The sequence below is a fragment of the Recurvomyces mirabilis genome (assembly GCF_035927965.1).
Source record: "Recurvomyces mirabilis strain CCFEE 5264 chromosome Unknown scaffold_28, whole genome shotgun sequence".
Taxonomy (NCBI): domain Eukaryota; kingdom Fungi; phylum Ascomycota; class Dothideomycetes; order Mycosphaerellales; family Teratosphaeriaceae; genus Recurvomyces; species Recurvomyces mirabilis.
Window position 1 is genome coordinate 145,932 of NW_027041962.1, and position 13,361 is coordinate 159,292.

Below are 13,361 nucleotides of genomic sequence, written 5' to 3' on the forward strand. Positions count from 1 at the left end.
ACAGAACTTGGAACGGAGTCGAAGCGGCATTGCACGGCGCACCGGAAAGACGGGACAGGGACAAGATAAATGAGGAAGACCACATACGTGGCTCGGCCGGGCATAGAGGTGCCCGCCGTCAAGTCAAAAGGCGTTCGTCGCTTGATCGATCATGATTGGATGGTCTCTGACGGCGACAGTAGAAGTATGTCTAACGTTGTGCATGATATTACATAGAGTATGATGTTGATGTTGATGACAGTGAGATGAGGAAGAGATGGATTGGAACAAGGAAGACGAGGGAGGTGTTTGCGTGTTCGTGCCGACTCCGGGTAGTGGGAGGCTGGCTGTGTAGTATGATACCTATGTTCAGTCTTGTATGAATGGAGGCCCTACTCTTAAACTTACTGCCACCTTTTCATTATCCTGTCATCAAATGATTCTACACCTACCTATCTATGCATACATCGTAGGGTATGGTAGCTTGCCAAATCTCTCCACCAACAGTGTCTCGGTGAGCCTCAGACACTGCTCCTGCAAGCCCGTCTCCTTGGCATTATTTGCTACATCCGTGACCTTGCAATCAGGCACAATATACGCTCCGTCCAAGTTCTCACCCACCACATCCTCGTGTGTAGTAGCAAACAAAGCTGGCCGACAGCCCTCGCTGACGGGATCCTTCATGAATGGCCTGACCGCCGCGACACCAATCTTGCCCAAAGTGCCATAAGCTTCTTTCGCTTGCTCAGGCTGATCGGTATTCACACCTCCCGGGTGCGTGGCTATGAAGAATGGAGGCTGTCCAGCACTGAGACCAAGCTCTGACTTCGCTTTATGCGCCACTAGCGACTTTGCCAGACAGACCTGAGCAAGCTTGGTGCGATTGTAGAGGTTCGCGGCTCCAACGTCCTGGTTGATCTCAGCTTTATCGGCGAATTCGACGCTTCCGGTGTTGATGCGGTGGAATTCTGAGGACTGGTAGACTACACGACTGTGGGGAGTCTTCAGTAGAGCGGGAAGTAGCATCATCATGAGATGGTGTTGCGCAACAACGTTGACTTGGAAGTGGCTGTCTAGACCATCTTTCGTCTCGTTATAGACGCCCACGCCTAGGCCAGCGTTCAGGACGAGAGCGTCCAGTTGATCGATTTCTGAGGCCAGCTGCTTAGCTACCTGGTCGGTCTGGGCCAGGTCTTCGAATTCGATTTGGATTGAGTGAATCTTGGAGATGTTGCCGTAAGACTTTAGGCCTTCCTCTGCTTCTTGGATGTGCTCTTCTTCTTTGCCGAGAAGGTAGATCTTTTTGGGATTGTGCTCGAGGAGATGAGCGACGATGCCATAGCCTGATAGTGTCAGCGAGTGTCCAATCTGGATCTCCTTCTCTCTCTGACGGAGGAGACCGACCGATGCCTGAGCTACCTCCTGTGACCACATATACTTTGCCACTGAGGTCTGGAATATCCTTGGATGGATCGAACTTGTTACTGCCAAGTCCTAGCATGGTGAATTGGTCTGCGGATTGTGAGGGAGGATTTAGAGGATGCGATTAAGAGGAGATCACTTGTAAAAAAAAGATACTGTCTAGGCATAGACAGTATGACAATGATACAAGCCTATTACGTCAATACTGTGTGTGACGAGGTGTTATTGCATTTGTTGCTGATCAGGCCTCGGGTTCCAAACTTCGGTCATGCTGTTCTCGAAGTCCACGTATTCTGCTACAGTACTAACTAGACCCATCGACTTCATGACCGCGCACGAGACCGTCTCTTCTCCCCCATTACCCCTAGATATCATCTTGTCAATGCTGTGGTGAAGTGTGGAAGATGTCTCTCCGTCACAGTGACGGTCAAGATGCACTCCACACAAGGCCAGAGCCGAGCCGGCCTTGCCTTGAGCCGCAACCATGATTGACTCGTGCCCACAACCGGCACAGTTACGTCGTTGTTGTCCGAACAGTTGTTCTCCAGTGTACGGAAATGGGTTCCTCCACAGATTGGCTCACTTGGGCCTTCTCGCCATCCATCTCCGCAATCATTGTCACACTCATATTCAGCTTGACACTCCCGATACTAATCCACTCATATCTGTACCGAAAAGCTGCTGCGAAGGAGCTGCCAACATTACTTCTACTAGGGCCGAGTGGTGCTGGCAAGTCTGCTTTACTGACACTTGTACGTCTGGCATGCTGTGGAGCCCTGTTACAAAGCTAATGTCAATTCAGTTCGCCAACGGTATCGCATCAGCAACCCACACAAGCCAAGAGCCTCAAAGCGCCGTCTGCCAGCTTCCGGCCTCGACAACAACATCCGAAGACCGTTACCGATCCGAGAATGACACTTCTTCACGAGCACAGCCGAAGTTTTTGCTTCTCGATACGCCAGGTCATGGCAAGCTTAGGCATCACGCAACTTCCACCCTGACCTCAGCAGCAGCGCTGAAGGGACTGCTATTCATGGTAGACAGTGCGGCGGTGAGCTCAGCCAGTGGATTGACAGAAGCTGCGGAGTACCTACACGACGTATTACTGCTTTTGCAAAGAAGACATACACAAGGCAAGACCTCGAAAGGACCACAAGCAGTACCCGTGCTTGTGCTAGCGAACAAGCAAGACGTGTTCACGTCATTACCATCGACCATCGTGAAGACTAAGCTGGAAGAAGAGATTGGGAAACTCAGGCAGACGAGGAGTAAAGGGCTACTGGATAGTGGTATTGGCATGGATGATGATGCTAGTGGTGATGAGGAGGGTAATTGGCTTGGCGAATATGGAGCAAAAGAGTTCAGATTCGCACAGATGCAGGAACATGACATTGAGATTGATGTCATGGGGGGAAATGTGAAGGGAGATGGTGATGAGGCGGGCAAGGTGGATGAGTGGTGGTCGTGGATTGGTGAAGGCCTGTAATTTCCTAAGAATCTGGACTCTCGACAGGCTTTTCTTTACACCAGTGCTATGAGACCGTTGAGACCAACACAGTCGCCGCGTCCCAACATCCGCTCTGAGCAAGACTGTCACAACATCGAAATGGTCGGTCACCAGGTGTGCAGGCAACTTCGGAGTCGAGGCAACCTACCGCTCATTGATTCATGTTGTTCGCAGAAGGAGAACCCACTGCTCACTACATCCGCAGACACATGTCTAGGAACACGCTAGTCACCGTAGCGGTCAGGCCCGGATGCCAATATTGAGCACCAGCTGTGACCCATCCCACGTTCCAAGCATCGGCTCAGCCATATATGAATCGCCAACCTGCATCTCAAACCTAGTCCGAAATACCAGGAGTTCGATCGTCGACTGAAAAGGGCCATTCTACATCGTAATATCACCAATCAATAATCCACTCACTAGCACCACTATCCCAGAATTCCTCACAAGCAGCCTTCAACCCGAAATTCGGCCTCAGCTCATCGATCGTCAACGGCTCTCTCGTCAATGGATCCGTCGGACTTCGCTTCAAGTGCTCATAGATCGTCGCCCGTTCATACGAATGACCCGTCTTCGTCATCACGGGATCGTGCATCGGCTCAAAAGTAATTGTATCGATAATATGGTCTGGTATCTCTCTGGCCTTGTGGTTGGCTGGATCCGCTGCTGCGAAAATGGTGTGGAGTTCGGCTACTTTGTGGTCGAAGGCTGATCGGATCTCGGCTGCACGTTCGGAGGCTGCGATATTACCTACATCGCCACGCTGGAGTTGCAGAGTGATTTCGCTTTGGTCGCGCTGTCGTTGAGAGTCGAGAGTGACTTCTAGTTCTGCGCAGAGGTCGCCTCTTCTACGCAGACGCTCTCGTTCCCGGGAGGCGAATTTCTGCTTTTTGCATTTTAGGACAAATGCGGAGAAAGTCTCAAGGTCCTTGGGCGAGATCTTGGCTGCTGGCTGTGGATGCAGAACTTGATTGTAGGCTGTTAGTGCCGACGACAAGGCTTCGTTTGGATGGTTGAGCGATAGTTGTGCTTGTGCTGAATATTGTCAGCAGGTGGCGCTGAAGACATACCATGTCGGCACAGAGCAATCGAGAGCCTCCTCAGACCGCTGAGTATATCACAGGGCATACCCAAGAAATAGAAAGCCTAGTCGTGACGTTAGTTGTTGGCCGTATTGTATCGATCGTCAATGCTTGACATACCTTATGATTCTGCCCACCTTGCCCCTGAATCTCAATACTTTTCAGACTATCGTCGACAACTCCATCATACCTCTGCAACTTGAGCCGTACATTTGCACGGTTTGTGAAGATTAGTGAGTTCCTAGAGTACCTGTGTATCGCCTGCGAGTAGAAGTCCTCGGCTTCTAAATATTCGCCATTGCGGAAAGCGACGTTGCCTTTTTCTTTGAGTTGTTCTGCTGCGTAGGATGCCATAAATCGTTCTCAGGTCACAGAGTCGCTGACATAGGTGAGACGACAACTTGTGGCGTGTTTGCGAATACGTGTGTGAACAAGGCACAGGTGTGGTGTGCTTGCTTGCTTGCTTGCGAGGCTGTGCACGGCTGGATTTGGTAAGCGTTTAGCGTACATTCCTCTTCTAGAAGCATCTGTGAGCTTGTATCGGTCACCTGACTAGATTTTCACGCAAAGCAACGTGGATTGGTGAGAAGATGCAGGATGTATATAAAGACATTGTTGTTACGAGGGTGTGTTCTTCTATCTGTCTATATCTACGGAGACGCTGCCCCAGGACGCCAAGGCTATGCATTTACTGTACAACATGCCAGTGGTGACTGCCGTCCTCATCGCACAGGTCAGTGTGTACAAAGACCTGAAATATCCTTGTTTTGCGTGAGAGAGGGGGTCTTGCGTTCACTAGCATCCTCTCATACCCTATAGATGGCATCACTCATCTTCACAACCTGAGCCATCTCCGCCACGTCATGCACCCGCACAATCTCGGCACCACCCTGCACAGCCGCCGTAACAGTCGCAGCAGTGCCCCAGGTCCTATCTTTGGCCTCCGCCACGTCTGTCACCTTTCCTACGAAACCTTTGCGACTGCTTCCGATCAGCCAGGGCATGTCACGTAGGTCGGCCCTTTGACGCAAAGCTGGAAGCTCACGCAAAATCTCCAAATTCTGGTCTACGGTCTTGGAGAAGCCTATGCCAGGGTCAAGAATGATACGCCAGCGCCGTATGCCAGCTTCTTCCGCGGCTTGTAGGCGAGCTTTGAGCTCAGTGGCTATGGTTGGTATCAGACCGGCTGGGTATCGCAAGTTCTCCTCATTCTGCATAGTGGCGGGTGTGCCGCGCATGTGCATTATGATGTATGTACATCCCAGTCTCGCAATCGTCGGCAGCATTTCAGCATCGAGGAGACCGCCAGATATGTCGTTGATGATATGCGCTCCTGCCTTGATTGCTGCCTTGGCCACCGAAGCGCGGTAGGTGTCGATGGAAATGGCTATGTGTTCAGCTGCTGGAAGCGACTTGATAGCCTGGATGGCGGGTAAGATGCGAGTGATCTCATCTTCAGCAGTGACGTCCGGGGCATCGGGTCTAGAGGATTGGCCACCAATGTCGATGACAGTCGCACCTCCGACTACGTGAGCTGAAACGCTTGCTTTGAGGGCCTCGAGATCGGTAGGCTCATGGACACCGCCATCGGAGAACGAGTCGGGGGTCACGTTGAGGATGGACATCATCTGGGTTCGGCGCTTCGGAGCACCAGTATTGACTGTGGCCTGTGGTGGGCCCAACGAGACCTGGGAGTACATTGATGGTGTACTCCATGTTTCCATGCGTCTTAGTAGCGCCTGAGCCGAGGCGCGCAACGGCTCTATACTACCTAATCCTAGGCTAGATGGAAGCGTCAGTCTTGGAGGTCTTCACATTGCATTGCTGCCGTGCTTACTTGTCCAACGGTCGTAGCACAAACTCTCGTTCCTTCAGCAGCTGATGGGGTATAGTCAATCGTTCGCTTTCAAAGCGATCGCTATTGTACAGTAGGATATCAAGATCAATATTCCGCGGTCCCTTGTCGATGTGCTTGACTCGGCCAAGGTTGAGCTCGATCGCTTGTAGTCTGTCAAGCAACTCGACTGGAGGAAGCTGTGTGCGGACCTATGATGGTCAGCAGGAGGCAAGCCATCAATCCACGGCGTTCCAAACGTACCTGGCAAACGCCGTTCAGAAATCGGGCCTGGTCTTCTACATACATAGGCTCGCTTTCGTATAGGTTGCTTGTACGCACAATCCGCATATCGGGCCCATCGTCAATAGCGCTACAAGCTCGCTCAATTGCCTCCAGTCGATCGCCAACATTACTTCCCAAGGCGATAATTGCTGTGGATTCCTGGTTCGTGGTCACAAGGCTTGGTGTAGTATCAACGCTTGGTCTAGAATGACACTGTCCAAAAATAGGCTTGCCATCGAGCGAGCGAGACATCAATGTCACTTCAATGGCGGTGGGAGGCATCTGGAGCCAAAGCAGTGCAGCTTCTTCTCGCACGTGGCTCGCTATGGTCGAGGCGAGCTTGCTTGGAGAAGAGTTGATATCGTATGATGCCATCAGAGGCCGAAGCGCATCTGCCAGGGATCCCATGGTCGGTGACACCTGGGCTGCCGCCACGTCGTCCGTAAACTGATACATATCACTCTCGAAAGTCGACCGCAGAGTAAGTCTCACGCTACAAACACGGCTTAACGAGCCGATGCCCCAGGCCAGCCCAGTGATTATAGGAAGCGTGATCTGCACAGTCGTTGTAGTCCGCTCGTCGAAATCATCAACATTGATCCTGGCACGGAACTGTCCTTTGAAGGTGTGCTGTGACCTGGAGACATGATCTTTCTTCAGTGCAAAGACAAGTGTGGTCGATGGTCTGTCCGATAAAGCGCTGCGGACTGAGGTGGTGATTGACACCAAGTCTTGTATGGAGCCAGTTGCTCCATTCAAGGATGCTGTCGTCAGTAACGTAGACATGCTGTCTAACGTCAGGTCCTTGGCCACTGTGACATCTTCTGTGGACCACCAAACACGAAAGAGCATCAGTGCAAAGCCAGTCGCCTTCGTCAGAGCGGGTGTGCTAGAAGAGTCAGCAAGCGGCTAGCACACACTCTGTATCGCAACAGCTCACCTAACATCAGACTCGCTCTCAGCAAACACAGCTCCTTTGGTCGTGTGAAGAGACATACCACGACTTCCACGATCACCATTGGAATGTTCAGCGGCGCGTTCATTGATTCTGTCTCCAGAAACTTCTTCGAACTCTGCCTCATCATAGCTACTTGACTTTTTGTCATCAACAGTACCGAGAGCGCCCGTCGCTTGGTCTGACACATGCCAACCATCTCCCTGGTCGCTCGAGTCATCGACGGCCGGGTCATTCTCCGATTGCGCGAACGTATCGTTTCGTTCTGACCATCGAGCTCTGCCCAAGACTCGCTGTCTGTTGGTCAAGGTGAGAGTCATGCTGGTGACCTGGAAATGGCTTGGAAAGAGGAGATGCTCACGTAATACGACCTGTGCCAGCTGTGTCGCTACGCGATCATTCAAGTCGTTGGCGACGACGTCCAACAGTCGAGGCGTGATTGCAGCTTGTATTGCTTGAAGTACACTGGAAGTCTCCAGTGCGAGGTCCACACTTGGACCGGATTCCATTCGCTCTACCTTGTGTGCGGTAATACGCATTTCTAGCCACACTTGCTGGCGTGATGTGGATGACTTCAGGAGACGATCAACGGACAGCGAAGGTAGGCGGATCATCCAACGACCATTTATCGCCACTACATTCGCATCCACCCTAGGTGGTGAGATGATCAGCTCGTTTCCTAACTTCAGCGTACCACTGGGAAGCAATGATTTCGCTCCAGCTGACATGAATAGATGGATGAGCGCTCCCTCTGGGAGAGAAGTCATTGTGGAGATGGCAAGGGTCGAAAGGAAGTCCAGACCTTGCAGAGAACTTCGCTCAGCATGCTCTTGAATCAATCGATCGACCATATCGCAGTTGACATGCAGTGCATTGGGAGTGTGCTTGGGCGACCAGTCGATTGTATAACCTAATTTCTGGCAGCCAATCCTTCGGGCGACAGCCGAAAATCTGTGCAAAGGTCAATACAGGTTCAAGAAGATTGGTCAGGATACTCACTCTGATGAACTTCTACTCCGCACTCGAAGTCTCTCGTCTCGATTGACGTACGCGGCGCGTGAATCAATATGGCCACTTAGCACGACCGACGCGCCAAGGTTCTCACGAAGTCTCTGCCGGGTTACAGCCATCGACGACTGACCGTTGATCACAGGCGACCTTGCGTTGCTAAGCTGCGGCTGTCTTGCACCAACCTCTTGTATGTCGGCCAATGCCGTGCTTGCGATAATATGTGGCTCAGACGTACTTGTAGGTGCCGCTATGACAGCAACTTTGACAAGCTTCGCGCCGGGTAGCTGATCTACTAAAGTGCGTAGCAGAGCCTCTGAGACGAATGACGCCGCCGATCGAGCAGATGCGAAAGTCATGCCGCCAAGCACTTGATCTATCACCACACGAGTGGCTGTAGCAAGCGATCGTACAGACTCAAGGGGTGCTTGGTCCACGTTTGAGTCTCCGTGGTCTGGTGTAGACATCACTTGCTGTGTATACTCCAGTCGAATAGTGCATTGCATGTTGACCGGTAGAGAATTGTCGGCGATCTGCATTGTGAACTCTCTCTTGTAAGGCAAGTTGACATATACGGTAGGCCTGGACGTCATCGCAGTATTTCTAGCGACTATAGCTATCGGAAATTGCGCAATTGTTTCAGGCATTCCCATAGAACTGATGGAAGCTGGCGAGACAGGGCCCGGCATGTCTGCGTTGATCTCAAGGACCTCCAGATCTGAATAGCCACTGGCCAAGCTCGTGGCGGCCAGCATCCACAGCCGGAGGCCACATGATTGAGACCTTTGGCACAATCGCTCCACATGTTGCACTATGTCATGGCCACTCGGCAGCTCAGGAGTCGTTTTCGGATGAGCCGCTTCGTTAGTTCTCATGGAAATCTGTATACCATGAAATCCTAGCTTGCGAGATGCCTCATCAGACCTCAAACGTCAGTCTCGTGGGTGAGCTTGGCAAGGAATGGTCTTACAATTTCATGTGTGAACTGTATCTCGCAGACAAGCCCCTCACGAAAGTCTGTGGTCTTTCCAAACGATTCTGAATGGTCGCATAGCTTCTTGCGCTGCTTCTGGCCGCTTGCGACGACAAATGTGCGATGGTTCTTTTGGCGAAGGACAGGCAGCGTGTGCTCGCATTGTGCTTCAGTCTCTTAGGTGCTGACGCGACACCGCATGCGTTGAGCCTAACTATCATGGGTCGACTGGACCACCTGCTTTGCCATACAGGCGTCGCTGATGGCCCAAGTCTTGCTCTCGCTACAGGCCATGGCATCCTGCTTGTCAATAAGTACGTAGCAAAGCTTCGAAGTCATGAGTCGTATTACATGCTCCTACCGTAGCCATATGACTGTTAGGCGACCATATCGGAAGCGTCGCGCGTAGATAGATAAGCTTGAGGCTTGTTGCAAGGGTGGCGGTAGTCCGTCAATCGTGTCATCGCGCGAACATCAAGCAACGCGCCTCTTTTAAGAAATGTTAAACTTCTGCTTCGGCGGTGGCCGTTCCGTCAGCCGAGCGAGCACGTATTGACCCCACACTTCTCCACATCGTGCTTTCACGTGGGTACTGTGGTAACCACTTCGATGGCGAGGAGGTTCTCATGCGAGAGTAGCAAGATCGCGACAGTGACTGCGATAGACATCATAGATAGAAGCTTACATGTACACATGCGCTCCGGCCAGCAAGAATCGGCCATCTGGTCAGTGCCGTGTGAAGCAGATTGAACTGATTACCGAGGAGCCGAGGCTCGTACATCAACTTATGCAACAAGCCTCCGCATGTGAGCACCTACCTGCCAGTCCCTCCTACGTCCTCTCTTATAGAAACAACACTCTTTGCACTACCAGCATTAGACACAGTACTGCAATCATGGCCTCTCCACGTATGTGCACTCTCATCCCACCACTCAGGACAGCCCAGTTGACAGTGCCTCGCAGAGCAGATCCGCACCACGACCACCGACCTCCTCAGGATCAACCACCCGATCATGCTCGCAGGCATGAACGTGGCGGCCGGTCCGAAGCTCGCGGCAGCCGTCAGTGATGCAGGAGGTATTGGTGTGATCGGTGGTGTTGGCTACACACCAGACATGCTCCGCGAGCAGATTGCCGAGCTCAAGGGCTACTTGAAGGACAAGAGTGCGCCATTCGGTGTCGATCTCCTGCTTCCACAAGTCGGTGCTGGTGCCAGGAAGACGAAGTAAATTTCCTTCTTTCACATCTACTGCATCAGCTGACACGTGATCTCCAGCTACGACTACACCAAGGGAAAGCTCGATGAACTCGTCAGCATAATCATCGACTCTGGCGCCAAGATGTTCGTCTCCGCCGTCGGTGTGCCACCAAAACATGTCGTCGACCGCCTTCACGGCGCCGGAATCTTCTACATGAACATGATTGGCCACCCAAAGCACGTAAAGAAGTGTCTGGAGCTCGGCGCCGACTTGATCTGTGCCCAAGGAGGTGAGGGAGGAGGCCACACCGGCGATGTGCCCACCACCGTCCTCATCCCTGCCGTCGCAGCTTTGTGTCGCGGGAAGACGAGCCCGATGACTGGCAAACCTGTGCAGGTCGTCGCAGCAGGCGGTATCTTCAACGGCCAATCCCTGGCAGCCTCCCTAGCCCTCGGGGCCACGGCCGTTTGGGTGGGAACCCGCTTCGTGTTATCCGAAGAAGCCGGTGCCCCGAAAGCGCACCAAGAAGCAGTCCGCACCGCCGGCTTCGACGACAATGTCCGCACAATCATCTTCACTGGCCGCCCACTTCGCGTACGACGAAACCCATACATTGATAACTGGGAGGAGAACCGACAGAACGATATCAAGGAGCTGACTGGTAGGGGTAGAATCCCCGTCGAGGCGGACTTGGAGAGGATGGGTGACGACATTGATGACGAGACGATGGACAACGCCCGACCATTCTTGATGGGCAAAGTCGCGGCTGTTGTAAATGAGAGGCAGAGTGCGAAGGTAATCATTGATGACATGGTCAGGGATGCTGTTGAGGTGATTGCGAAGAGCAGCAGTGCTGTTATTGGGAAGAGTAAGCTATGAGCTAGTAAAAACTCACGAATCATCTCCGCCTGTCAGAACCATCCTCTCTGCTCTCGCCTTCCTGACCCAACCATCCCATGAGGCTGTGCACTCCAGCGAGCAAATTCTCATGGAGCTGCGCCAGCGTAACAGTCTATCGTCTGAGGCTTCCGATTTTGCATTTCAAAAGCTCGAATTACTCGTTACAGTGAGGCATCAAACACTTTGCTACCTCAATAGAAGTCAATTCGCCTCGGCTATGCGTCGTCAACCCTATATGCAGCGTCACCGTCCTGTATGCCAAATCCTCTCCTGGTATTTTCGGCGAGGGGACATAGCAGTACCAATTTGCGTGCTGCTCATTGCTTTACTGCCAGCATGGCCGTCCGAGGCGCACCACCAGATTCGTCCGGATTCTCGTTTTCCGAACAGTTGATGCACTTGCCGCCGCTCGCTCCGGTATCTGACATGCTGTAGTGACTGCGCAGCCGATGTACTGGCCATCTGCATGCCGTTAAAGCCAATGTGTGGCTTCGAAACCCAACGAAGATGCCACTGCTGTCATCAGCGCGAAGATGGCACCCTTGTCCGTCTATCCAACGTGACCCCATCATCCTCCTTGGCCATGTCGAAAGCTGCTGACCACTTCACTTGTTCTTGTCGATCACATGTAATCTCGGCCATGCCTCGTTCAGCTTCTGCTTGTCCTGCTCTGAAGGCACAAAGCCAAGTGCTTCTTCTGCCTTATCCGAGACGAATATTCCAAACGCGGCATAGGCCATGATGCCTCCGCCGATCATCACACGAGTACGGGTGCTGAGGCCACGCCAAGATTGCCAGAGAGGCATTGTTGTGTTCCCACGGCTTTGTGGTCTGAGACGGTTAATTGTAGGTGCTTGGAGGAAAGGGAAAGAGGATGTGGCTACAGGTCAGCGCGAATGTCAATGCCACGACTTGTGGCCTACGTGTCGACTTGGCTCCTTCTTCGCTCCTTGACGACAACATCACTTCAACATCAACGAATGTTTACATATGGTAGCAAGTATGCGAAGGCAGCAGAGGCTAGATCTATGTCTGCATGCATCTCACGGTCCATGGTCCTTATGAGACAGCGAACTTAGCAGCACCCAGGTAAAGTTTTGTCAAACCGGGCTGCATTTGCAGACCCGCAAATGATCCTCCCAACCGACCTCCAACGTCAACAAGATATTATTACATGTGCCACTGCACTTCTCATATCCTCGATCATAAGTGGCGACTCAAACCAAGACCTCAAGCAAAATGGCGCCAAATGCGGTCGACTATATCGCCATCCAGAACACCATTTCCCGGTACTGCATCGCGCTTGACACCAAGAATTTTGACTTGTTGAAGCAGGTCTTCACCGAAGATGTCGACACTGTGTATCCTTTTGGCGGACAACGGAAGGGTGTCCAGCCAATCATTGATGCCATCTCGAAAAGGTCGCTTCCTTCAGAAGATCTTACCACAACTAGACTGCCTGCTCATATTTCTGCAGGCTAAGTCCAGTGACACATCAGCACGCGTTGACGACGCAACACATCGAGATCGCAGCAGATGGCAAGTCTGCTGAGTCGACAACGTACTTCACGGGGATTCATTTTGGCAAAGGCAAGTGGGACGGAAAGGAAGTCACAGTAAGCTTGCGTCGTATTCTATCGAGGCGTGCCCTGATTGACCCATTGTGTAGGCTTGGGGTAAGTACGACGACCGCTTGACCTTGATTGAGGGCAAGCAATCACTTCCAGGAGCGAGCGGCCAATGGTTCATCAGCAGACGGGAGGTGAGCTTCTTCGGCAGACTGGGCGAGGAGGGCGTCATGGATGGCGAGTAGACAGGCTGTGCTTTCTCGCGGCATTGCGGATGCGACCCAGCCGTCTGTGTTTCTAGTCGTCCAAGTAGCGTATCATGATGCGAGTGACTTTCTAGAGCTGATTGATTTCGTCTCGCGAATTGCTACTCCATCTGTCCTGACGGATGTGATACGTGTTTGCCGATGAAGGGCGTTGCTGCTCTCGCCGACTAACGATTGGACATCGACTACTATGCTGCTCATTGTAATGCCCGTCGCGTCAGGCTCGATCACCAACTATGACAAGATGAACCGAGGAAGGGCTAGATACATACGGACGTGAACATACCAGAGAACGGAGCTTCGGGTTCGAAAGAATGCTCGGCAGACCGAGGTGGTGCGGCACAAACAAGCTCGTTCCTGGTCAGCTTGCGAGATGAGCCGAG

General features: G+C 52.3%; 6 protein-coding genes across 6 annotated transcripts; 3 read left to right on the forward strand and 3 right to left on the reverse strand.

Moving 5' to 3' along the window:
* Positions 1–435: 435 nt before the first annotated feature.
* On the reverse strand, positions 436–1,480 carry LTS14_008923 (uncharacterized protein; the record flags this gene model as incomplete). Its single annotated transcript, XM_064841608.1, has 2 exons — positions 436–1,322; positions 1,384–1,480. 2 exons carry the CDS (start codon positions 1,478–1,480, stop codon positions 436–438), a joined length of 984 nt encoding a protein of 327 aa, XP_064690771.1.
* A 478-nt stretch (positions 1,481–1,958) lies between these two features.
* LTS14_008924 (uncharacterized protein) lies at positions 1,959–2,887 on the forward strand (the record flags this gene model as incomplete). The annotated part of the gene is made up of 2 exons (XM_064841609.1): positions 1,959–2,153; positions 2,204–2,887. The coding sequence occupies 2 exons, from the start codon at positions 1,959–1,961 to the stop codon at positions 2,885–2,887; spliced, it is 879 nt and encodes a 292-aa protein (XP_064690772.1).
* Positions 2,888–3,305: 418 nt separating this feature from the next.
* On the reverse strand, positions 3,306–4,344 carry LTS14_008925 (uncharacterized protein; the record flags this gene model as incomplete). The annotated part of the gene is made up of 3 exons (XM_064841610.1): positions 3,306–3,943; positions 3,979–4,054; positions 4,111–4,344. The coding sequence occupies 3 exons, from the start codon at positions 4,342–4,344 to the stop codon at positions 3,306–3,308; spliced, it is 948 nt and encodes a 315-aa protein (XP_064690773.1).
* Positions 4,345–4,796: 452 nt separating this feature from the next.
* Positions 4,797–8,827, reverse strand: FOL1 (trifunctional dihydropteroate synthetase; the record flags this gene model as incomplete). The annotated part of the gene is made up of 5 exons (XM_064841611.1): positions 4,797–5,772; positions 5,828–6,036; positions 6,089–6,998; positions 7,050–8,015; positions 8,064–8,827. 5 exons carry the CDS (start codon positions 8,825–8,827, stop codon positions 4,797–4,799), a joined length of 3,825 nt encoding a protein of 1,274 aa, XP_064690774.1.
* A 1,113-nt stretch (positions 8,828–9,940) lies between these two features.
* On the forward strand, positions 9,941–11,123 carry LTS14_008927 (uncharacterized protein; the record flags this gene model as incomplete). The annotated part of the gene is made up of 3 exons (XM_064841612.1): positions 9,941–9,953; positions 10,009–10,270; positions 10,322–11,123. 3 exons carry the CDS (start codon positions 9,941–9,943, stop codon positions 11,121–11,123), a joined length of 1,077 nt encoding a protein of 358 aa, XP_064690775.1.
* A 1,260-nt stretch (positions 11,124–12,383) lies between these two features.
* On the forward strand, positions 12,384–12,957 carry LTS14_008928 (uncharacterized protein; the record flags this gene model as incomplete). The annotated part of the gene is made up of 3 exons (XM_064841613.1): positions 12,384–12,565; positions 12,622–12,760; positions 12,814–12,957. 3 exons carry the CDS (start codon positions 12,384–12,386, stop codon positions 12,955–12,957), a joined length of 465 nt encoding a protein of 154 aa, XP_064690776.1.
* Positions 12,958–13,361: the final 404 nt, after the last annotated feature.